We start from the raw sequence: 25,175 nt of genomic DNA, 5'->3' as shown, positions 1-25,175 counted from the left end.
CACGGTGGTGTAGTGGTTAGTGCTGTCGCCTCACAGCAAGAAGGTCCGGGTTCGAGCCCCGTGGCCGACGAGGGCCTTTCTGTGCGGAGTTTGCATGTTGTCCGCGTGGGTTTCCTCTGGGTGCTCCGGTTTCCCCCACAGTCCAAAGACATGCAGGTTAGGTTAACTGGTGACTCTAAATTGAGCGTAGGTGTGAATGTGAGTGTGAATGGTTGTCTGTGTCTATGTGTCAGCCCTGTGATGACCTGGTGACTTGTCCAGGGTGTACCCCGCCTTTCGCCCGTAGTCAGCTGGGATAGGCTCCAGCTTGCCTGCGACCCTGTAGAACAGGATAAAGCGGCTAGAGATAATGAGATGAGATAATTTATCGAATCCGCAGAAGAAAACCACTATTAAATCTCACTGCATCTTTATTGTTGGTGATCCAGTTTGCAACGCTGTGTTATGATGTTTGTACCTGTGGGAAAGGATCGGCTGAAGCCAGAAGCACATTCTCCGGTTTCAAGTCACAATGCACAATATTCTTGAAGTGGAGGTGCCTTAGGGCAGCCAAGATCTGCAGAATGATGAACAGGGCAAGAAGGAAAGTGAAAAGACACAAGAGAAAAATATATGGAAATGAATCAATTGACTCGATTTTTAGACCTGTATAGAACATGAATAGTGTTGCTACAAAATGTACAGCAAGGCAGATGCAAGCCCACACTCCCTTAAATATTAACACATCAAATATGAATCTGAACTCACACCTCTGTACAAATGCCTGTATACATTTAGATTAAGAGCTCTTGTGTCAAAATTAGAGACGTTACACACAGAAAACTAAATTTTGAACAAAAACCTTTAAAAAAGTAGCTATTGCATATGATCGACAGCCATAATGTTTTCTGTTATCGTGTTGTGTTTTTTTTTTGTATTATTGACTCAATTTAGTAACACATTGTGCCTGTCTACCTAAAGAAACCCTGACCTGTGTGATCAGGAACTTTGTGAGCCTCTCAGGTAGACGTCCGTTCTCACTTGAGAGGATCATCTCCAGCATGTCTCCATGAAGCTTCTCCATCACAACAAACACTTTTTCAGGAGTTTCAAACATGCACTCCAGATTCACGATGCCCAGATGACGCAGACTCTGAAAAACAAGATATGAGGGAATGAAAAAGAAAACAAACAAAAGCCTCCATTATGTGGTGGAATAACTGGTGAACATATTCAAAAGCAGCTTGTAAGAAATACGACCAGACTTCAAAGCCAGCACTACCTTTTTTGAAGAGGGGGTCTAAACAGATGGTAATGCAACTGCAATTCTTGACAAAAGTGGGTAAAACATACCACTGTTGCAGTGGAATTTCACACCCCACCCACCCACCCACACCAAGCTTCCCCATCATGGCTACCTGGAGTATGGCCACTTCATTCCTCAGTTGGCTCTCCTGTTTAGTTGGAAAGCGAAGCTTGTCAATCACTTTGACTGCCACATCCCTTCCAGTTTTTCTGTGCTTTCCTGTTTAGTAAACAGTGTTTATAGAAAATGTTTTAGAGGATAAAAGGAAATTCATAACAATACAGTGGATATAAAAGTGTACACACCCTGTTAAAATGATGGGTTTTTCTGATGTATAAAAATGAGACGACAATAAATAAATTCAAAACTTTTCCCACCTTTAATGTGACCTATAACCTGTCCAATTCAATTGAAAACCAAACAAATCTGTTAGGGGGGAAAACATGAAAATAAATAAATAAATAAATAAATGTACAATAAACCGGTTGCATAAGTGTACACACTCTTGAACTAATATTTTGTTGAAGCATCTTTTGATTTAATTACAGCATTCAGTCTTTTTGGGTTCACACCTGCCATCAATTAAAATGACTCTGATCAACCCCAAATAAAATTCAGACATTTACTCCGTCACATCCTCCAGCAAAAGCCAGGGTTCACAGAGAGCTTACAAAGCATCAAAGGGATCTCATTGTTGAAAGGTATCAGTCAGGAGAAGGGTACAAAAACATTTCTACGGCATTAGATATACCATGGAGCACAGTGAAGACAGTCATCAAGAAGTGGAGAAAATATAGGACAACAGTGACATTACCGAGAACTGGACGCCCCTCCAAAATTGATGAAAAGACAAGACGAAAACTGGTCAGGGAGGTTGCCGAGAGGCCTACAGCAACACTGAAGGAGCTGCAGGAATTTCTGGTAAGTGCTGGTTGTGTACTGCATGCGACAACAATCTCCCGTATTCTCCATATGTCTGGACTATGAAGTAGGGTCAAAGAAAAACATCCAGGCCTGGCTAAAAATACATCAACTCTCCCAAAAGCATGTGGGAAAATGTGTTATGGTCTGATGAAACCAAGGTTGAACTTTTTGGCCACAATTCCAAAAGGTATGTTTGCCACAAAAACAACACTGTGCATCACCAAAAGAACCCCATACCCACGGTGAAGCATGGTGGTGGCAGCATCATGTTTTGGGGTTGTTTTTCTTCAGCTGGAACTGGGGCTTTAATCAAGGTGGAGGGAATTATAAACAGTTCTAAATACCAGTCAATTTTGGCCCAAAACTGTCAGGTGTCTGCTAGAAAGCCAAAGATGAAGAGGAATTTCATCTTTCAGCATGACAATGACCCCAAAAAAGTTTTGGAATGGCCCAGCCAGAGCCCAGACCTAAATCCAACTGAAAATCTGTGGGGTGACCTGAAGAGGGCTGTGCACAAGAGATGCCCTCGCAATCTGACAGATTTGGAGCGCCTTTACCAGGAAGAGTGGGCAAATATTGCCAAGTCAAGATGTGGCAGGCTGATAGACTCCGACCCAAAAAGACTGAATGCTGTAATTAAATCAAAAGGTGCTTCAACAAAGTATTAGTTTAAGGGTGTGCATACTTATGCAACTAGCTTATTGTACGTTTTTTTTTTTTTAATGCTTTTCCCCCTAACAGATTTGTTTGTTTTTCAATTTAATTGTACAGGTCATAGGTCACATTAAAGGTGGGAAAAGTTTTGAAATTATTTATCGTGGTCTCATTTTTTTACATCAGAAAAACCTATCACTTTAATGGGGTGTGTACACTTTATATCCACTGTATGAAATTGAGTTAGTAGAGTCTGTCACATATTGCTAAAATTTCTGAATATACATACCCCCATACACCACTCCAAACTGCCCAGAACCCAGAACCTCATCAGCAAAAATCTGATAAATCATGCCAATATCCTACAGACAAGATGCAGCACCATCAGTTTCATCATCACTGTTGAAGCTTTCTGATTCCTCATCAGAAAATTGTACAGCTAGAGTATACACACTTACCACGTTCTCCTGAATCTGACTGTTGGATACTGAAATGCTGACTGATGCCTGTCCTGAGAAATAATTTGCAATTAAACACTGAAGCACTGAACCTATAAAAAAAACCTGATCAATTCAGAGAACTGATCCTTACTGTGAGGGGTGTTGCCTTCAGATGGAGGATTGTCTTGGAAGATGACTGGCATAAGGGCCTGACGTATGGCGCTTTCCCAAGCTTTGGCAACTTCCTGTCCCACTCCACTACTGGGGAGCACACTATTTGGTGAGGTGGGAGATGCAACACTTGGTAATTGGAAGGGGTTTGAGTCCTCACCCACGAAGTATCGTGTGGTACCAGTCACAATCTCAAAGCAGTGCGGACTGGCACCACTGGGCACCAGATTGAAATCCCCTGCTGGGCATACTTCAAGAATTTCACAAAGAGGTATTTCCTGGGAAGACAAAAGACAACTGTCAGTGAAGTCATGTTTCATATCAATCTGCAGTCACATCTAAACTCCTTAGGGCCCTTTATGGTAATGAATATAAATCAATATATACTATAAAAATATGTCTATTTTCTCAGGAATAAATTGTGATTTAAAGAGTGCAAAATTGTACAATTCATTTACAGTATAACAGTGACTGGAATGAGTGTCTTGAAAAAGTATTCATCCCCCTTAGTGTTTGTCCTGTTTCATTGCATTACAAGCTGGAATTAAAGTGGATTTTGGGAGGGTTATTACCATTTTGATTTGCACAATATGCCTACCACTTTAAATGTGCAAATTGTTTTTATATTGTGACACAAACAATAATTAAGATGAAAAAACAGAAATCTGGAGTGTGCATAAGTATTCACCCCCTTTCGTATGAAACCCCTAAATAAGAGCTGGTCCAACCAATTCACTTCATAAGTCACATCATTAGTTGATTAAGATCCACCTGTGTGCAATCAAAGTATCTGCAACACTACTAAGCAAGCAACATGAAAACCAAGGAGCCTCCAAACAGGTCAGAGACAAAGTTGTGGAGAAGTATAGATCAGGGTTGGGTTATAAAAAAAAAATCCCAAACTTTGAATATCCCAGTAAGCACCATTAAATCCATTATAACAAAATGGAAAGAATATGTCACCACTACAAACCTGACAAGAGACGGCCATCCACCAAAACTCACATACCAGGCAAGGAGGGCATTAATCAGAGATGCAACAAAGACACCAAAGATAACACTGAAGGAGCTGCAAAGATCCACAGCAGAGATTAGAGTACCTGTCCATAGGGCCACTTTAAGCCATACACTCCACAGAGCGGGGCTTTATGGAAGAGTGGCTAGAAAAAAAGCCATTGCTTAAGAAAATATGTTTGGAGTTTGCACAACAGCATGTGGCAGACTCCTCAAACACATGGAAGAAGATTCTCTGGTCAAATGAGACTAAAATTGATCTTTTTGGCCATCATGGGAAATGCCATGTGTGGCACAAACCCAACATCCTGAGAACACCATTCCTACAGGGAAGCATGGTGGTGGCAGCATCATGCTGTGGGGATATTTTTCATCTGCAGGGACAGGAAAGCTGATCAGGACTGAAGGAAAGATGGATGGCACTAAATACAGGGCAATTCTGGAGGAAAACCTGTTTGAGTCGGCCAGAGGCTTGAGACTGGGATGAAGGTTCACGTTCCAGCAGGACAATGACTCTAAACATACTACTAAAGCTACACTGGAGTGGTTTAAAGGGAAGCATTCAAATGTCTTGGAATGGTCTAATCAACACCCAGACCTCAATCTGATTGAACACCAACGCAACCCATCTAACTTGAATGAGATGGAGCAGTTTTGCCTTGAGGAATGGGCAAAAATCCCAGTGGCTAGATGTGCTAAGCTAATAGAGACATACCCCAAGAGACTTGTAGCTGTAATTGCAGCAAAAGGTGTCCCTACAAAGTATTGACTTGGGGGGCAGGGGGTTTGAATACCAGATTTCTGTTTTTTCATCTTAATTATTGTTTGTGTCACAATAAAACAGTTTTCACCTTTAAAGTGGTAGGCATGCTGTGTAAATCAAATGGTGCTAACCCCCCAAAAATCCATTTTAATTCCAGCTTGTAATGCGATAAAACAGGACAAACACCAAGGGGGATGAATACTTTTGCAAGACACTGTAGGTGCAAAATGAGTCACTGTTCACTCTTCATGATAGTACTCTCACTCACTTAGTAACTGCTTTATTCTGGATCAGGGTTACAAAGGACCCATGATGTCACTGGGGGCTGTGGGGGTGAGGACCACACCAGGTGACACCAAAATGATTGTCTATAAATATTTTGTGCAGTGTTTCAGCAGAAATGTGTTCTTTTTTAATAAAAAAAACAACAACTGAAAGATACAATGCTAAATCATAAGTCACATGAAGAAAGAGTTCATATGTTGGCGGATGGAGACACGAAGCCAAATTTGCCTCTTGTTCCTCATCTGAAGAGGACAATGATGTGAAATGAGTGGCTACATCTGGAAGGCTGTTTGGGTCTGCCAGAGAACAGCCATGTCACAGTTGTTATTGTGTCTCTGGAAATATCTGAGCACAAATGAAAGTTAGCCTGTACCAACAGACTCAGGGAAAAGAGCTCTGAACATGCTATCATTATCAATCTAAAAATGACAGTGGTCCATGTTGGTATGGACAAAGAGAGGCAAAACTCAGTGTCACAAGAGTTGCTTTGGACAATAGCAGGTGCAAAATCTTTTGCTAAGACACAGTGAAAGAATAATCAGTCACTCAAGTTGACAGCAGTGTAGCCATCTGTGATGAGGTTGATTGAAATCACACTTCCAGTAGTAAAGCACTTGGGCCAAGCCAATTTGATTCTGGGTCGACAAAAGTTATGGTTGTCTCAGCCTGGGACAAACACTCAAACTGCACTCCCAGGGCTCTAGTGGGTGTAGGAGTGCTCACTCAAGCAGGCAACATGCATACTGAAAGTACTCTCTCTATGACCTGAGGAAGTCCACAGAACCCAGTCATGACAGTTGGGCACTGCTGGTGGGATACTTTGCAGCCAAAAATACTGCTCACTGTTCAGCAACTACCTCAAACCAGTGGGTCTGGTCAATAATGTTAGAGATAAAGATTTCAGTTTTGCGAATAGCTTCCAACTGCTCAGGACCTAGTCAATTTGAGATTCAGTTAAATTTTCTGCAGAGTCCCAAAAACTATGCTGCCTCCTGGACAAAGGCACAATAGAAAATGTAGACTTGGCTGTTCAGAACAATAGTTTCTACACACTGTACTTCCTTATTTGGAAAAAATGTAGGAAGTTTCTAAAAACCTTGTCATTCCATAAGCTGAAATTTCAGATGTCCCTGTAGCTGTGCAACCAGGATTAGTTTATGACTGTCGATCTGTGCAACGCTTACTATCATGTTCCAATTGTTCTTGAACACCAATTTTTTTTTCTGAGGTTTTCCTCACAGGGACAGGCATTGCAGTTCACTTTGGACCCTCTCTCACACTGAGGATATTCACAAGGTGCAACAAGAACAACTGTGTCCCATGAACTGCAGATAACCACTAGACATGCAACATCGCAATGTAATCACTGTACAGTCACATCCCTAAGTCAAGTGAACTTATTTGTATCGTGCTTTTAACAATAGACATTGTCACAAAGCAGCTACACAGAAAAATAAAGACTTTGAATATTATAAACTAATAACTTTCACTCGAAAGTTTTTAGGGTTTTAGGATAAATGTACAACCCCGATTCCAAAAAAGTTGGGACAAAGTACAAATTGTAAATAAAAACGGAATGCAATGATGTGGAAGTTTCAAAATTCCATATTTTATTCAGAATAGAACATAGATGACATATCAAATGTTTAAACTGAGAAAATGTATCATTTAAAAAGAAAAATTAGGTAATTTTAAATTTCATGACAACAACACATCTCAAAAAAGTTGGGACAAGGCCATGTTTACCACTGTGAGACATCCCCTTTTCTCTTTACAACAGTCTGTAAACGTCTGGGGACTGAGGAGACAAGTTGCTCAAGTTTAGGGATAGGAATGTTAACCCATTCTTGTCTAATGTAGGATTCTAGTTGCTCAACTGTCTTAGGTCTTTTTTGTCGTATCTTCCGTTTTATGATGCGCCAAATGTTTTCTATGGGTGAAAGATCTGGACTGCAGGCTGGCCAGTTCAGTACCCGGACCCTTCTTCTACGCAGCCATGATGCTGTAATTGATGCAGTATGTGGATTGGCATTGTCATGTTGGAAAATGCAAGGTCGTCCCTGAAAGAGACATCATCTGGATGGGAGCATATGTTGCTCTAGAACCTGGATATACCTTTCAGCATTGATGGTGTCTTTCCAGATGTGTAAGCTGCCCATGCCACACGCACTAATACAACCGCATACCATCAGAGATGCAGGCTTCTGAACTGAGCGCTGATAACAACTTGGGTCGTCCTTCTCCTCTTTAGTCCGAATGACACGGCGTCCCTGATTTCCATAAAGAACTTCAAATTTTGATTCGTCTGACCACAGAACAGTTTTCCACTTTGCCACAGTCCATTTTAAATGAGCCTTGGCCCAGAGAAGATGTCTGTGCTTCTGGATCATGTTTAGATACGGCTTATTCTTTGAACTATAGAGTTTTAGCTGGCAACAGCGGATGGCACGGTGAATTGTGTTCACAGATAATGTTCTCTGGAAATATTCCTGAGCCCATTTTGTGATTTCCAATACAGAAGCATGCCTGTATGTGATGCAGTGCTGTCTAAGGGCCCGAAGATCACGGGCACCCAGTATGGTTTTCCGGCCTTGACCCTTACGCACAGAGATTCTTCCAGATTCTCTGAATCTTTTGATGTTATTATGCACTGTAGATGATATGTTCAAACTCTTTGCAATTTTACACTGTCGAACTCCTTTCTGATATTGCTCCACTATTTGTCGGCGCAGAATTAGGGGGATTGGTGATCCTCTTCCCATCTTTACTTCTGAGAGCCGCTGCCACTCCAAGATGCTCTTTTTATACCCAGTCATGTTAATGACCTATTGCCAATTGACCTAATGAGTTGCAATTTGGTCCTCCAGCTGTTCCTTTTTTGTACCTTTAACTTTTCCAGCCTCTTATTGCCCCGTCCCAACTTTTTTGAGATATGTTGCTGTCATGAAATTTCAAATGAGCCAATATTTGGCATGAAATTTCAAAATGTCTCACTTTCGACATTTGATATGTTGTCTATGTTCTATTGTGAATACAATATCAGTTTTTGAGATTTGTAAATTATTGCATTCTGTTTTTATTTACAATTTGTACTTTGTCCCAACTTTTTTGGAATCGGGGTTGTATTTATCCTTAATGAGCAAGCCCTGAAGCGAAGGTGGTGAGGAAAAACTCCCTCAGAAGACACGAGGAAGAAACCTTGAGAGGAACCAGACTCAACAGGGAACCCATCCTCATCTGGGTGATAACATATAGCGTGATTATAAATAACAAAGCTGTAATCGGAGGAGGGATGGAGATCCTGGAAGCATCATTTTCTAACCAGCACTGCCCTCTATCTAAAAAAAATTGCACTCTAAAGTGCATTCCTACTGCATTAAAGCCTTAATCATCTGGCTTTTTAGAATTATTACCACAGCATGACAAGAGAAGTAAAAAGATTTACAGCTCACAGAAGGACCTAGGAGTTATTACCAAACAGGAAGATAATGACTTTGTATCTTCAGACATCAAAAGGGAAATATTTCTTTGTTCTTAATATGGATGTTTTAACAAATGTATTATGAAAACTCTGACATTCACTATTTTAATCATGAACAACTCTGGAAATTAGTAATATTGTAAGACAGAAAAAAGCAGTAACCAGTCTCATTTTATGGAAACTGTACAAGTTTGTAAAATTCTTACCTTGTAGTATTTATTTGTGGTGTCATTATGGAAAAGTATGATGCATTTGCAGTCCAGGCGCCAGTAGTGTCGCTTCCTCTGTTGGGGTGAGAGGTCAGGAATCAGAGATCAACAAGGATTCAATGTGTCAGTGAGGAAGAGAACTGCACCACCCCACAGAGAGGAGTAGAGATGCATGAAGAAGAGGATAAGCTGGAAAGATATACGTGAGAAGAGAAAGAAAGAAGCATAGCTTGAAGGAGAGACAAAGACAAAAATATAGTTTTTGCAAGATCTGATTATATCCATGTAAACATTTTTCATTCACCAATATATAGTGCCTTTCTGTTTTGAGAAAAATGAGAAGAACCCACCCTTTAATTGAAATAAAATTATTCGGAGAAAAACAAATCCCTCATCAAAAAATAACTATTTTCAACAAAAACATGTGTCCCTATTATTGGCACCCCTGGAAATGATGGTGAACACAACGACAATGTACCTGAAGCATGTTTCCGTTTCAATTGTACATTTTTGAGTTGATTGGAGTGTGTAGGAACTTTCAAGCTGGAATCCATGACTTCCTGATTAACTGGGGAACAAATATGAGGTGACACATAGGCAAAATTCCCTCAAACATCAACATGGGAAAGATAAGAAAACACAGAAACCCAATGAGGGAGAAGTGTGTTAACCTTCATAAGTCAGGGAATGGTTATTTAAAAAATAGCTACTTGCCTGAAAATGCCCATTTCTTCTGTTAGGGCAATAATTAAAAAGTGGACACCAACTGAAACTGTTACAGACTTGCCTGGAAGAGGACCTGAGTTTATTTTTTCCCCACATATAGTGAGGAGGAGGCTAAGAGAGGCCAAAAAAAAAACCCAAGGATCACTGTTGGTGAATTACAAGAAAAAGTAAAATCTTGGGGTTTCCAAGTCTCCAAAATCACCATCAGACCCCACCTCCATCCCAACAGATTATTTGGAAAGTGACATGAAAAAAGCCTTTTCTGTCAATTAACCGTAAATGTAAGCACCTGAAGTTTATGAAATGCTACCACAACTTTGACCATGTTCTCTGGTCTGATGTAAAAAAAAAAAAAAAATGGAGCTTTTTGGCAATAAACACTCAAGGTGGGTTTGGTGTAAAAAGAAGGATGGCTATAATGAACAGAACCCAATCCCAACTGTAAAATATGGTGGAAGTTTTGTGATATCTAGGGCTGTTTTTCCTCCAAAGGCCCTGGGAACCTTGTTCGGGTACATGGCATCATGGACTCCATGAAACACCAGGCCATTTTAAATCAAAATCTGGCTCCTATGCCAAGAAACTAAAACTGGGTCATCACTGGATCTTCCAGCAGGACACTGATCTGAAGCAGATGTCCAAATCAACACAGAAATGGTTCACTAAGCACAGAATCAAGCTTCTGCCCTGGCCATCCCAGTCCCCTGACCTGAACCCCAGTGAAAACCTGTCAAAGGGATGAGCTGAAGAGGAGAGAACACAAGAGAGAGCCGAGGACCCTGGATGATCTTGAGAGATTGTGTAAAGAGGAATGGTCTCCGGTGCCCTGCTCTGTATCTCCAAGCTTACAGGATAAAATGGTATAGGAGAGACTCAGTGCTGTTTTACTGGGAAAGGGGGTTGGACAGAGTATTAAATGCAGGGGTGCCAATAATAGTGGCACGTGTTTTTGTAGAAAGTAATTATTTCTTGATGAAGAATTTTTGTTTTTCTCTGAATGAATTTATTTCAGTCAAAGGTTGGATTTTTCTCATTTTTTTTCAGTGTGAGATGAAGCGACTTCACCAAACTGTGGATTTTTTTTTTTTTAATAGATCATTAAAAACACAAGCCAGCTGCTCATGTGGAATCTAAAACTAAACATTACAACATCAGATGATGAGAATACATATGAGCACCAATCAAGTAAAAAAAAAAAAGCAAAAGAATACAGAGCTGAATTTCAGGTAAGTGTAAAGGCTGAGATGTTTGTGTTCTTGATGGGAAATAAAGGATGGGAAATAAAGAAATTATACTTCACTGAAAAACTATAACACAATCGACCTGTATAATTTTGACTGTGTTGATTTAAAAAAAAGAATAAGTTAAAACTATTTTTTTTATTTTAAGATGTATGTTGTACAATTATTCTGCCACAGAAAAAGAACAGTTCAAAGAAATCACTGAAAGTCTATTAGTGCCATGACATTCATGCCCATGATGAGTTGATCTAAACTTCTGATGACAAATGTATATACTGCCATCTGGTCAATTAATGAAATATAGACAAACTAATTACCTTGCGATGTATTTCTGGAAATTTTATCAAGCCATAATTTCTTTCATTTGAAGCATTTTCTGTCACACAAATACTGTTAATTTGCTTCTTTTCCCCCTTCGGTCAGTTTTAGCCACGGTCATATTTGATAGTGAAATATCCCTTCCTTGCTTTTTTTTTTTTTTTATTTTCTGCAGTGCAGTTGAAGTTTTGTATTAACTAGAAAAGCAGTGTACCAGGGTATCCTTGTTGCTGTAGTGCACCATCCAGCCTTCCATAATCGCTGTACTGGAGCGGTGTGTGGTGTGTCTCACTGACTGCACCACTCTCATGAGAGGAATATTAGCACTGAGGAGATCAGAACACGTAATTAATCCAAGTCTGAGAAAGAGAGAGAGAGAGAGAGAGAGAGAGAGAGAGAGAGAGAGAGTGTATGTTTGTGTCTGACCTCTGGTCTCCACTGGCTCCGACCTGATTGTTCTCAGGGGAGAAGGAACCAGGGATGCTGCAGGCTTCATCTGATTCATCCATTAGTGAAGTTCTTTCTGAGTCCAAATATTCATTACTGTAGTCCATCGGTACTTCTGTGTCAGCAGTTGGACTTAACATATCTGTGAGAGACACAGAAGAGAAAGATCAACGTGTCTTACTCCATGGGCCTGAATCTGTGCTCATTTCTACGGTATGCACATTTGATGAAGAGCCCATGTGCAGTAATGTTTTTTATTACCTCCAATGGTTTCCCCAAGACAGTCATTGGGCACTTTGTATGCACACCTCTTGTGACAGTTGAATTTGCAGTCTGTATGAGGACAAATACAATAATAATCAATAAAATATTGTACTATTATATTAGTGATGGAGTAATTTAAGCAGTTCACAGTTGTATACATTCTGTATTACATCAAGCAGAACCCAACAAAATAAAAATTAAAAAAGGTTTTTATTATTATTATTATTATTATTATTATTGATTTTTTTCCCCATTTTAGTTTCATCTGTATGCCAGGTTAGAGCAAAATGGCAGTTTCTAGGCAGTCCTGGTGTGACATGTTTCTGGAGGGAAAGTCGTGGCTAACCTTAGCCAACTAGTTAGGTTGTTATTTTTGAGTGATAAGATTTAGATGAAATTATTTTGAATGAAGAAGCTTCCTACCACAGCAAAACAAGCAAATTAGTCAATTTTGAAGTTTGGAAGGATAAGGATTGAAAGGATTTCATACTGCTCCTAGCTCAAGCTGATATCGAGCAAAAATAAATCTACTTAAATTCAAGGCCACAACTGACACACATCTTTTTTTTCCCTCGAACTCCACCCTGCACGTGCAAATTTAATGTATTTGTCCAAGTAATACTGAAGTCCAGTGTTGCACATGTCTGATGCTGAATACTGATATGTGCAATTTTGTCCATGTAAGTACTTTACCTCACAACAACATTAAACATACAATCACGCTGGTTCCAGTTTTATTGGCAATTTCAAGGTATATCAAATTGGTTTGTCCTCCAACGACCTGAACTTTATCAAATGACTGAATGCTTGAAGTATTTCACTCTAGACTAGATATAAGTATTCTCCACTATATATAAAATAATTATATGATATCTCATCTCATTATCTCTAACCGCTTTATCCTGTTCTACAGGGTCGCAGGCAAGCTGGAGCCTATCCCAGCTGACTACGGGCGAAAGGCGGGGTACACCCTGGACAAGTCGCCAGGTCATCACAGGGCTGACACATAGACACAGACAACCATTCACACTCACATTCACACCTACGCTCAATTTAGAGTCACCAGTTAACCTAACCTGCATGTCTTTGGACTGTGGGGGAAACCGGAGCACCCGGAGGAAACCCACACAGAGAACATGCAAACTCCACATAGAAAGGCCTTCGCCGGCCACGGGGCTCGAACCCGGACCTTCTTGCTGTGAAGCGACAGCGCTAACCACTACACCACCGCGCCGCCCTAATTATATGATATGCTGCAACAATAAATTACAGTGAAAAAGGATAATTCAATTTATCAACACTTTTACGAATACATTTTATTCCACAGACTTCATTCAGACAGTGAGTTCTTTATTTCTGTCTCTCTCTTTCCATCATATCCGAGTGTTTCACATGTGCATGCACAAATGTTGCATTTATATGTGCATTTATCAATATTTGGAGTATTTGACAAAGAAAATAACTGATAATTAGATCACCCAGCCCAAGCTAGCACCCTGCTTTAATCATTGTTTTAAAACAGACCACTCGAACGTTAGAAGCTTGATTCATCTTCCACCGTTGGGCTCGTGAACAAAGCCATGAACCCCATCTACTCCACGAGCACAGTACTGAGTTTTGTCTTTGTATGTCTGATAAAGGTAATTTAAACTTGTACTTATCAAACTAATGACACCTAAAGAAACTTGACCTTAACCCATCTGAATTTTCAAACGATTATATACATGAAATATGTATTTCAGAGTTCAGACCTCATCACAGTACTGAGACAGCACTACTAAAGTAGTAAATGACCTACTACTGGCCTCCAATCAGGCTTGCATCTCTTGATTTGTAAAACTTGATTGCAGCTTTTGATACCATAGATCACTGTGGCAGCAGGGTGGTCAAGTGTCGGCTGTGGACGGAGAGAGGAGGTGGTATGAACCAGCAGGTAACGAGTTCTTACCTGTGTGTTATTACTGGCAGCATGCTTATGTGTGTCTTTCCTTTTCTTTTTTTAATTTTGTGATTTTTTTCTTTAAGTTTATTAGAAGTGCACTGAAAAGCCCTGGCATTGCATTAAAAAGGAGATCAATAATGACCCTTCAATGGCCTTTCAGTCTTATTCTGTGCAGCAGTCAAGTTTAGTTTTATCTTTACTACTTCTACCTAGCTGACATGATGCAAACAATCCATAGTTAACCCGTAAGCTAAATGTAATGTAATTTAAAATGGTTGTAGAAATGACAGAGAAGCTCTTACACAATGCTTTTTTCACACATGTACAATCCATACTGATTCATTCTGCATGTACGACTGGCACAACAGTGTTGTTGTGTGGAGTGTTTTTTTTTTTTTTTTTCAATCAAGTAAATAAATGTCTAAATGTAAAAGCTCGTCAGTGAAACATTTGAGGATGGGGACTGGAAGTTGGGTGAGCTGTAAAAAGAGCAAAGTGGGACAGTGAACAGTGTGTGTGCGTGTGTGTGTGATTTCAGTGGATTCCTATGAAGTTTACATTTCACCGAAGCATGTGAGTGAAAAAACAATGTTTAAAACAAAGGCAGCTTATGTTTTTATGTGCTGGTGTGAACTGAAATGCATCCATTTTAAGAAGCAGTTCAAGACACATCAACTTCATTCAAGGCACATGGCACTGCCTTTATTTTACACGCCATCTCTACAGATGCATCTCAAAAAAATTAGAATATTGTGAAAAAGTTTTTTTTTTTTTTGCAATTTAATTCACTAAGGTAAATTCTTATATTCTGTATTCATGACACAAAGTGAAATATTTCAAGCTTTTTTTGTTTTAGTTTTGACGATTATGTCTTATAGCTCATGAAAATCAGAAATCCAGTATCTCAAATTATTAGAATATTTCCTAAGATCAGTCAAGAAATGATTTACAAAACAGAAATGTCCAACTTCTGAAAAGTATGTTCACTTTTACACTCAGTACTCGGTTGGGGCTCCTTTACCATGAATTACTGCATCAGTGTGGCGTGGCATAGAGGCGATCATCCTGTGGCACTGCTGAGATGTTACTGAAGCCCAGGTTGCTTTGATGGCAGCCTTCAGCTCGTCTGTATTTTTGGGTCGGGTGCTTCTCATCTTCCTCTTGACAATACCCCATAGATTCTCTCTAAGGTTCAGGTCAGGTGCGTTGGCTGGCCAATCAAGCACAGTAATATCATGGTCAGCAAACCATTTGGTAGTAGCTTTGGCACTGTGGGCAGGTGTTAAGTCCTGCTGGAAAAGGAAATCGGCATCTCCATCAAGCTCGTCAGCAGATGGAAGCATGAAGTGCTCCAAAATCTCCCGGTAGATGCTGCATTGACTTTGGACTTGATAAAAACACAGTGGACCAATAGCAGCAGATGACATGGCACCCCAAATCATCACAGACTGAAGAAACTTCACACTGGATTTCAAACACCTTGGATTCTGTGCCTCTCCACTCTTTCTCCAGACTCTAGGACCTTGATTTCCAAATGAAATGCAAAATGTACTTTCATCTGAAAAAAGTACTTTGGACCACTGAGCAACAGTCCAGTTCTTTCTCTCCTTAGCCCAGGTAAGATGCTTCTGACATCTCTGGCTCAGGAGTGGGTTGATATTAGGAATGCAAGAGTTGTAGCCCTTTTCCTGAAGATGTCTGTCTGTGGTGGCTCTTGATGCACTGACACCAGCCTCAGTCCACTCCTTGTGAAGCTCTCCCAAGTTCTTGAATCGACTTTTCTTGGCAATCCTCTCTCCTCTCATTGCTGCGGTCATCCTTGTTGCTTGTGCACCTTTTCCAGCCAGCCTTTTCAGCATTGACCTTCTGTGGCTTACCCTCCTTGTGGAGGGTCTCGATGATCATCTTGTGGACAACTTTCAAGTCAGCAGTCTTTCTCATGATTGTAGTTGTGTGTACTGAACTAGACCAAGAGATACACAGTATTCACACTGTTTTACTCAAACTCAGAGCAATCTCATATTTTGAGATGTGGGGTTTTTTTTGCACTGTAGGCCATAATTATCAAATTTTAAAATAGAAAAATGCTTGAAACATTTTAGTTTGTGTAATGAGTCTATAAAGTCTAGAATATATTATATAAATAACTGATGGAAAATATTGAACTTTTTCACAACATTCTAATTGTTTGAGATGCAGAAGTATTTTTTTTTTCCACACATTCAAAAAGCTCCAGAAACATGTCTTGGCCTCAGGTAGTGCTACTTTATAATTCACTGCAGTAGCTACAGTTAGGTCCATATATATTTGGACACTGACACAAATTTTGTTTTTTTACCTGTTTACTGAAACATATTCAAGTTATAGTTATATAATGGACATGGACATAAAGTCCAGACTTTCAGCTTTCATTTGAGGGTATCCACATTAAAATTGGATGAAGGGTTTAGGAGTTTCAGCTCCTTAACATGTGCCACCCTGTATTTAAAGGGACCAAAAGTAATTGGACAATTGACTCAAAGGCTATTTCATGGGCAGGTGTGGGAAATTCCTTCATTATGTCATTCTCAATTAAGCAGATAAAAGGCCTGGAGTTGATTTGAGGCATGGTGCTTGCATTTGGAAGATTTTGCTGGGAAGAAAACATGCGGTCAAAGGAGCTCTCCATGCAGGTGAAACAAGCCATCCTTAAGCTGCGAAAACAGAAAAAACCCATCCGAGAAATTGCTACAATATTAGGAGTGGCAAAATCTACAGTTTGGTACATCCTGAGAAAGAAAGAAAGAAAGAAAGAAAGAAAGAAAGAAAGAAAGAAAGAAAGAAAGCACTGGTGAACTCATCAATGCAAAAAGACCTGGACACTCACAGAAGACAACATAGTGGATGACCGCAGAATAATTTCCATGGTGAAGAGAAACCCCTTCACAACAGCCAACCAAGTGAACAACACTCTCCAGGAAGTAGGCGTATCAATATCCAAATCTACCATAAAGAGAAGACTGCATGAAAGTAAATACAGAGGGTTCACTGCACGGTGCAAGCCACTCATAAGCCTCAAGAATAAAAAGGCTAGATCGGACTTTGCTAAAAAACATCTAAAAAAGCCAGCACAGTTCTGGAAGAACATTCTTTGGACAGATGAAACCAAGATCAACCTCTACCAGAATGATGGAAAGAAAAAAGTATGGCGAAGGCGTGGTACAGCTCATGGTCCAAAGCATACCACATCATCTGTAAAACACGGCGGAGGCAGTGTGATGGCTTGGGCATGCATGGCTGCCAGTGGCACTGGGTCACTAGTGTTTATTGATGATGTGACACAGGACAGAAGCAGCCGGATGAATTCTGAGGTATTCGGAGACATACTGTGTGCTCAAATGCAGCCAAACTGATTGGTCAGCGTTTCATAATACAGGTGGACAATGACCCAAAACATAAAGCCAAAGCAACCCAGGAGTTTATTAAAGCAAAGAAGTGGAATATTTTTGAATGGCCAAGTCAGTCACCTGATCTCAACCCAATTGAGCATGCATTTCACTTGTTAAAGACTAAACTTCAGACAGAAAGGCCCACAAACAAACAGCAACTGAAAACCGCTGCAGTAAAGGCCTGGCAGAGCATTAAAAAGGAGGAAACACAGCGTCTGGTGATGTCCATGAGTTCAAGACTTTAGGCAGTCATTGCCAACAAAGGGTTTTCAACCAAGTATTAGAAATGAACATTTTATTTACAATTATTTAATTTGTCCAATTACTTTTGAGCCCCTGAAATGAAGGGATTGTGTTTAAAAAATGCTTTAGTTCCTCACATTTTTATGCAATCATTTTGTTCAACCCACTGAATTAAAGCTGAAAGTCTGAACTTCAACTGCATCTGAATTGTTCTGTTCACAATTCATTGTGGTAATGTACAGAACCAAAATTAGAAAAATGTTGCCTCTATCCAAATATTTATGGACCTAACTGTAAATGTTAAAAGCAAAAACAGGTTGAGTCTTATTAAGAATGGCACACCCATAAATTTCATTAAGCACTGTCAAATTCAAGTGACCCTAAGCATCATTTAACATCAGACTCTCAGACCTTTGCACTGCAGTCCTTGGCGAAAAAGGCCCCGGAGCAGTCGTTTGCAGTACTGGCAGACGGTGGGTCGTGTGTAGGAGTGCACTGCAAATGTGTGTGGCACCTTTACTTTACTCATTAGCATCTTGTCCAGGTGAACAGGCCGGCACGTATAGAACCGTCGTGCCTCACTGGGAGTTCGGGGCTGGACAATAAATAGGCAAAAATAAAAGGGGTTTACTGTTTGGTATAACAAGATGAACATCATTAATTAAGAACAGGATCCTCATCTGTACCTTCTTCTGGAAGACTCTATCTTTGTTTATTATGATCTATGTTTGGAGGTCATGTCACATAAAACAATTATATCTTAAGGACTACAATCAGAAAATGTTTGTCTTTACTTTTTAATTAATACATAGTTATTTGTTATGCAATGCTAGTAAAAATCAAATGAAGTTTTATATAGTTTTAAGGTAACTTGTCGAATACATAATGAGGGTATACAAGTGATACTGTAAATAATATGACAATATCTGAATGTTATCTCAAATTACTAAATATTTAAACATATCACAGAATAAACGTGCCTGCATCTGACTATTCAAATGTGACCACATATTTTCAGTATCCTCCAGTAAGATCAGATACCATCACCATACTTTGACTTGGACATTTTTACTGAATTTTGCAGCTGAAACTCTGTTATGAAAATAATCTGAATAATTTCATTTCAAAATTAAATAATAATCTTCTACAGCATGCCAGGATTAGAGTTACTTTTACACATGTGAAAGTAAAAGTAAAACTAATTGCCCCCTAAATGCAATAACTGGTTGTGCCACAACCAGCAACAACTACAAGTAAACATTTCTGATAACTGGATACCATTACTGTATTTTCCATCACTGTGGAGGAATTCTGGCCCACTCTTCTTTACAGGATTGCTTTAAAGCACTTACATTGGAGGGCTTTGAAGCATGATCTGTCCCTCGGAGGTCTTGCAACAGCATCTCAATGGGGCTCAAGTCAGGGATTTGACTAAAAGGGCAACTCTAAAACCTTAATTTTGTTTCTTTTGAGTCATCCGTAGGTGGGCTTGTTCTTGTGCTTTGGATTGTTGTTTTGTTGCAGAGCATGACTGTGCTTGAGCTTAGGATTTTCCGGTAGAGAGCAAAATTCATGGTCACTTATGGAAAGTTGTCCAGTTCTGAAGTAGCAAAGTATTCACTACCAGCACCATGGTTCACTGTTGCTATGATGATCTTATTGTGGAATGCTGTGTTTAGCTTTATGCCAAATGCAAAGGACCCGTGTCTCCCTAATTTTACTTCTGACTCATCAGACCACAGAACATTGTCCCAAAAGGCTTTGGGCTCATCAAGATGTTTTTTTGGCAAATGTGAGATGAGACCTGTGACATGTGGGGATGTGGTTTACAGGAGCAAGCAAATGAACATGGCACACATGTCACTTATGTGTGGGTGCTGATTGTGTTACCCAATCTCACCCTGAGTCCACTGTGTTACGGACTTGTTTGTTGTCATGTGCCACAAGCATTTTGGTTCAGTGTTTTTTGCAATGCAATTTTCCCATGGATACTATTTTTGCATGGTTTCTTTCTAATGATAAGATTATGAACACTGACTTTATCTGAAGTGAGCAGAGCCTGCAGTTCCTTCGTTTTGAGTCTTGGGTAGTTTTTGACTTTTGTGAGTTGTCAATGCCCTCATGGTGGAATTTTATTAGGAATAGTCCCTGGAAAGATTCACAACTGTTCCAAGTTTTCTCCATTTGGAGAAAATGGCTCTCACTGTGGTTTGCTGAAGTCCCAGAGCCTTGAAACTGAATTTGTAACCCTTTCTAGGCTGATATATTTCAATTACTTTCTTCTTCATCTCTTCCAGAATTTATTTTCATCATGGCATAGTCTGCTGTTTGTTGAACTCATTTAACCTACTTCACTTTCCTGGAAAGGTTCTATTTAAATGGTGAGATTCAACCGAGAGGGAATCAAGTATTTAGTCCTGGATATGACTTTAAACTGCAACCGGTGGTGAGTCTCAGGTCCGGGAGGACTTGATTACTGGGGAAAGTGGAGTTACCCCTTAATCATCATTGCTCCCAAGTCTGCTCTGACCCAGAGTGGTAGCACCTGCCTGAGTTCCAGCTATGGGTTAAATGGTACATCACCAATAAAGCGCTGGCAGCAGGGTGCTTTTTGGTGCATTGTGGTAGATGAACCCAACAGGGTCAGTGGTACACCACCTGATGGCATACAGAAGATCCACTCAAATGGCCAACAGACGGCATCACTTGGCAAGTCAGTTATCACTGTGGGCCAACTTCCATATCCGTCAAGTCTGTGGCACTTTTGTGCACCACTTGGCATCAGGTCTGGAGGTCCAGAGAGACAACACGATGGGGGTACGACATTATTTGTCTTACCTTACTGTGCAAGGTGCTTCGCTAGGAGAGGAGATTAGTATACAAGAGCTCGCAAGGCCAGACATTCCATGGCAGCTTGGCCGGGTCATTCGTGCCGCTGCTGCAGATGGCTCTGTCGCTCTGGTGTGGGCCTCGTGGCCCATCTGCATTTCTGCACATTCTAATGAAGCAGTCATCATCGCTAGCGATGGACAGCTGAGGAATCAAGTATTTGTCTGTGTAATCGAATCCAATTATTAAATAACCATGGTTAACTGGTGATTTGAGTAACTAAAGGGGCAAATACTTTTTCACACAGGGCCTGTTGCTGCTGGATAACTTTGTTCCTTCTATGAATTAAATTAAAATTTAAAAACTGTATTTTGTGTTTAATCAGGTTTAAATTTCATTTGAAAATATGACACAAAAGTGTGATAAATCTGAGAATGAGTGTGTGAGCTTTACCATCTGTGTGTGTGAGCGGATCAAATTTGTTTCCTCGGAGGTTACGCTTGTGCTTGCACTACTGAGGGATTCAGTGGTGGATAGACGGAGAGACTGGCTGCTGGAGAGAGATGTAGTTGACAGTCGTCTCTTCTTCGCCCCACTGCAGTTATTGGGAATGCTAAAAGCACAGCGTTTATGGTAATTCAGCCCACAACCTGAAGGGGGCGATATCATCACAAAAAAGATCACCATGAAGTGAATGCTTTTAATGGCATAGCTAACTCAAAGGTCAGCATCGTATTACTTGGAATTCTTTTGATTTTTATTTTGCTTTCAAGTGTTCCTAAAGACAAGTAGGCGAAGGAGCCGCTCTCACCATCGCATTTGAGCCCTTGCCTCACGAGGCCAAAAAGCATCTCTCCACAGTGGTCACAGAAGGCAGGGGCGCGGTATGAGTGCACATTCAGAGCATGGGGACGAATCTGGAAATCCTCAAAGGTAGTAGCCGCTGCAGAAAAATACACACCACAGAAATGATTCAGAAAACTAAAACATTTACTGGCTATATAACTAAATTCACAGTTATAAATAAAGAAATAAAAAGTTAATTCATGCATTAAAAAAGTGGATTTGCTTCAGTAGTTTTGTTCCACAGCTGTTCTCTGGTGTCCTCCCACCTCCCACAAAAATGCTGACAGGCGGATTTGCTTGGGTAAATTGTGTGTGTGTGTGTGTGTGTGTGGGCGTGTGCATGGGGCCCTGCATGGGGCCGATTACATTGATTCACCTTTCACATGTGTACACACACATTCACACCTAAAAGTATCTTATGTTTCTCATTAAGCCAAAGGTGAAGAACCCAAATACCCAAGAAAACTACTGGAGGAGGTTCAGGTTAGTGCCAAGTTATTAGATTATTAGTCTCCTTCACAATATAAAGAGATTCTCCATAAACTGTTACATCTTTTTTTATACAGGATGACAACACAGACACAACACACTTGCCTCAAACTTGAACATAACAAACTGTGAGCAGCTTAGAGTTTAGGTTCCATTTATAGTTTTTGTTTAGTTTATATTTCTGCAATATATAAGTAGCACACACTGAAAAGGACAGTGCCCTCCAGATAGCGAGAGATCACCTGGCACCCTCTGATGTGGCAAGCCACTCTCCTTTGTCTCTCTCTTTCTACCCTCTCCTCTCTTTGTTCTCCCATGACAGTTCCAGCTCCCCGGGACACGGCTTTCACCCTGCTTTTCCTCCTATCTCTGTCGTTCCTCTCTAATGTCTCCACATACCGGTACGAGTATGTGGAAATACTTCAACCCTACTCTCCGATCTTCATCTTCTGGTCTGTTGTCTGTCCCCAAATTTAAATTATCCACCAGGGGTTCCAGGTGATTTAAGGTCGCAGCCCCCAAGCTGGGGCGGCACGGTGGTGTAGTGGTTAGCGCTGTTGCCTCACAGCAAGAAGGTCCGGGTTCGAGCCCCGTGGCTGGCGAGGGCCTTTCTGTGCGGAGTTTGCATGTTCTCCCCGTGTCCGCGTGGGTTTCCTCCGGGTGCTCCGGTTTCCCCCACAGTCCAAAGACATGCAGGTTAGGTTAACTGGTGACTCTAAATTGACCGTAGGTGTGAATGTGAGTGTGAATGGTTGTCTGTGTCTATGTGTCAGCCCTGTGATGACCTGGCGACTTGTCCAGGGTGTACCCCGCCTTTCGCCCGTAGTCAGCTGGGATAGGCTCCAGCTTGCCTGCGACCCTGTAGAACAGGATAAAGCGGCTACAGATAATGAGATGAGCCCCCAAGCTGTAGAATTCTTTTCGTCAGCATCTTCAGGATTGTACAACTCTTCCCAAATTCAAAACTCATCTCAAATCTTCCCTCTGCTCTCCTTCCTCTCCTAATCACTGACTGTTTATTCCTTTTCTATGCTTTGAGCTCATCTGTTATCTTTATGCTCATGTAAATTTATGCTCATGTTGCACTTTACCAACTACATTTTTCTGTTTTTAAGGATAGGTTGGTTATATTGCGTGATGTAGGACACTTAGACGAAGGAAAAGATTGTTGTTGGTATCAAGGAGTCACAGGGAAATGCTTTTCCATACAGCTTATCATAATTTCACGGCTGGGCATTTAGGGTAGGATAAGACACAAAACCATCTCATGGGCCAGTTTGGTTGGCCAGACCATTTTTTGTGGTGTATGGTGTGTCGCGAATATTAGCTGGTGAAACTGCCAGCCATCCCAAAAATGCCATTGTTTCCCCTTCCATTAATCGAGATCCCTTTCAGAAGAATTGGCATGGACATCATCAAGCCATTAGAATGGAGTGTATGAAACCATCACTTTGAGGTTAGTTCTAGTGGATTATGCAATGAAATATCCAGAAGCCATGCCTCTTCACAGTATTTTCTAATACATGTTGTGGAGGCACTCTTCAGAGTTATGTCCCAAGTTGGAATCTCAAAAGTGGTCCTGACTGAACAAGGCTCTACTTTTGTCATGGATTCTTTGCAGAACAAAGGGATTGGGGATTAAATTAATTTGCAACAGTGTTTACCATCCACAAAATGATGGACTGGTTGAACAGTTTAATTAAACCTTAAATTATTTTGCAAGTTGATTTACAATGACCCTCACAATAAGTGGCTCCTGATATTTGCAGTAGGAGAGGTCCCACAAGCCTCCACAGGGTTCTCCTCTTCCAAATGACTGTAAGGGCACAAGCCCTGGGGTGTCTGGGATGTCATTATGGAAAACTGGGAGGAAAGACCTCATTATCTCATTATCTCTAGCTGCTTTATCCTTCTACAGGGTCGCAGGCAAGCTGGAGCCTATCCCAGCTGACTACAGGCGAAAGGCGGGGTACACCCTGGACAAGTCGCCAGGTCATCACAGGGCGGACACATAAACACAGACAACCATTCACACTCACATTCGCACCTACGGTCAATTTAGAGTCACCAGTTAACCTAACCTGCATGTCTTTGTACTGTGGGGGAAACCGGAGCACCCGGAGGAAACCCACGCGGACACGTGGAGAACATGCAAACTCCGCACAGAAAGGCCCTCTCCGGCCACGGGGCTCGAACCCGGACCTTCTTGCTGTGAGGCAACAGCGCTAACCACTACACCACCGTGCCGCCCGGAGGAAAGACCTAACAGCAAAAATAAAATTGAGTAAGTTGTGCCATATATCCCACAACCCTAGGACATTTTATCCATGAAATTTCACGTTATTTCACATTAATGGCTCTCATGAAAGTGTCTTTCATAAGTTTATGTATGTCTGGGTTGGTGATGGGTGCTCGCCAACTACAAGAGGAAGCTGATTTAAAAGTTACTCCCGTTCTCTCAAATTGTAGGTTAAGCAACCCACCATACTGTATAGCTAACAGGATAAAAAATAAATATGCAAAACCCAAAGTATGCTAATAGTAAACATATTTTTAAAAATTCTCCAGGTTCTTTTTAAATACATGGATGCATATTTTTTGGCAGTTCAGTCATTTCTTCCAAATAAGATCATCGCATCGTCATAGGGCGTGGATTTTCAGAATCAAACCCTGACAGTTCCAAATGGTGGTTCTTGAACAGTGAACAGAGCTTACATACCGAATAGCTCACTATACAATACATGTCAAATAACACTGTTTTGTGCAGTAATTATGCTGATACTCATAAAGGTTAATAATGTCAATATTAAAAGTGTCTTTTTTTATCACATTGGCTGCGACCAGCTGTGATGGTGTGAAACAGGATTAACCAATGAGCATACGAAGAGTTTGAAAACCCCTGGCTGCTAACTACAGTGAATGTAAAAAAAAAAAAGAAAGAACTTAATAACTTGACACTTTAAATGCATTAAATGTCATAAAATTTCAACCACAACTTAATACTTCCTGAATCCACCAATCATGCAAAGGGAAGTTTCTCATGACAAGGGAGAACAGCACCATGACAGAAAACTGACCTAACTTTGCTCCCTGAACACAGGGATATGGAGGTGACGGCTGGTGAAGTGCTGGTGGTTTACTGCAGGAGAGAAAAAAGGTAGTTCGGATTTTATGAG

At 40.7% G+C, this 25,175-nt stretch overlaps 1 protein-coding gene across 2 annotated transcripts in view; it reads right to left on the bottom strand.

Moving 5' to 3' along the window:
* The window catches only part of prkd2 (protein kinase D2), an 82,793-nt gene that overhangs the window by 8,854 nt on the left and 48,764 nt on the right, over positions 1 to 25,175 (bottom strand). The window contains exons 2-15 of one of the 2 annotated variants that reach the window (XM_060943223.1): positions 25,077 to 25,138; positions 21,476 to 21,607; positions 21,118 to 21,314; positions 18,247 to 18,430; positions 12,220 to 12,291; positions 11,938 to 12,100; positions 11,726 to 11,837; positions 9,224 to 9,301; positions 3,455 to 3,752; positions 3,322 to 3,374; positions 3,153 to 3,225; positions 1,398 to 1,504; positions 971 to 1,132; positions 458 to 556 (exon numbers count right to left, since the gene is read on the bottom strand). In XM_060943223.1, coding sequence (XP_060799206.1) covers positions 458 to 556; positions 971 to 1,132; positions 1,398 to 1,504; positions 3,153 to 3,225; positions 3,322 to 3,374; positions 3,455 to 3,752; positions 9,224 to 9,301; positions 11,726 to 11,837; positions 11,938 to 12,100; positions 12,220 to 12,291; positions 18,247 to 18,430; positions 21,118 to 21,314; positions 21,476 to 21,515 — 1,638 coding nt within the window. In that variant the 5' untranslated portion in view covers positions 21,516 to 21,607; positions 25,077 to 25,138. The remainder of the gene's footprint in view (positions 1 to 457; positions 557 to 970; positions 1,133 to 1,397; positions 1,505 to 3,152; positions 3,226 to 3,321; positions 3,375 to 3,454; positions 3,753 to 9,223; positions 9,302 to 11,725; positions 11,838 to 11,937; positions 12,101 to 12,219; positions 12,292 to 18,246; positions 18,431 to 21,117; positions 21,315 to 21,475; positions 21,608 to 25,076; positions 25,139 to 25,175) is intronic. The other variant, XM_060943222.1, reaches the window with a different exon arrangement.

Source organism: Neoarius graeffei, chromosome 16 (genome assembly GCF_027579695.1).
Source record: "Neoarius graeffei isolate fNeoGra1 chromosome 16, fNeoGra1.pri, whole genome shotgun sequence".
Lineage (NCBI taxonomy): Eukaryota > Metazoa > Chordata > Actinopteri > Siluriformes > Ariidae > Neoarius > Neoarius graeffei.
Note: the sequence above shows the minus strand (reverse complement) of the source record. Positions and strands in the feature narration are given on the sequence as shown.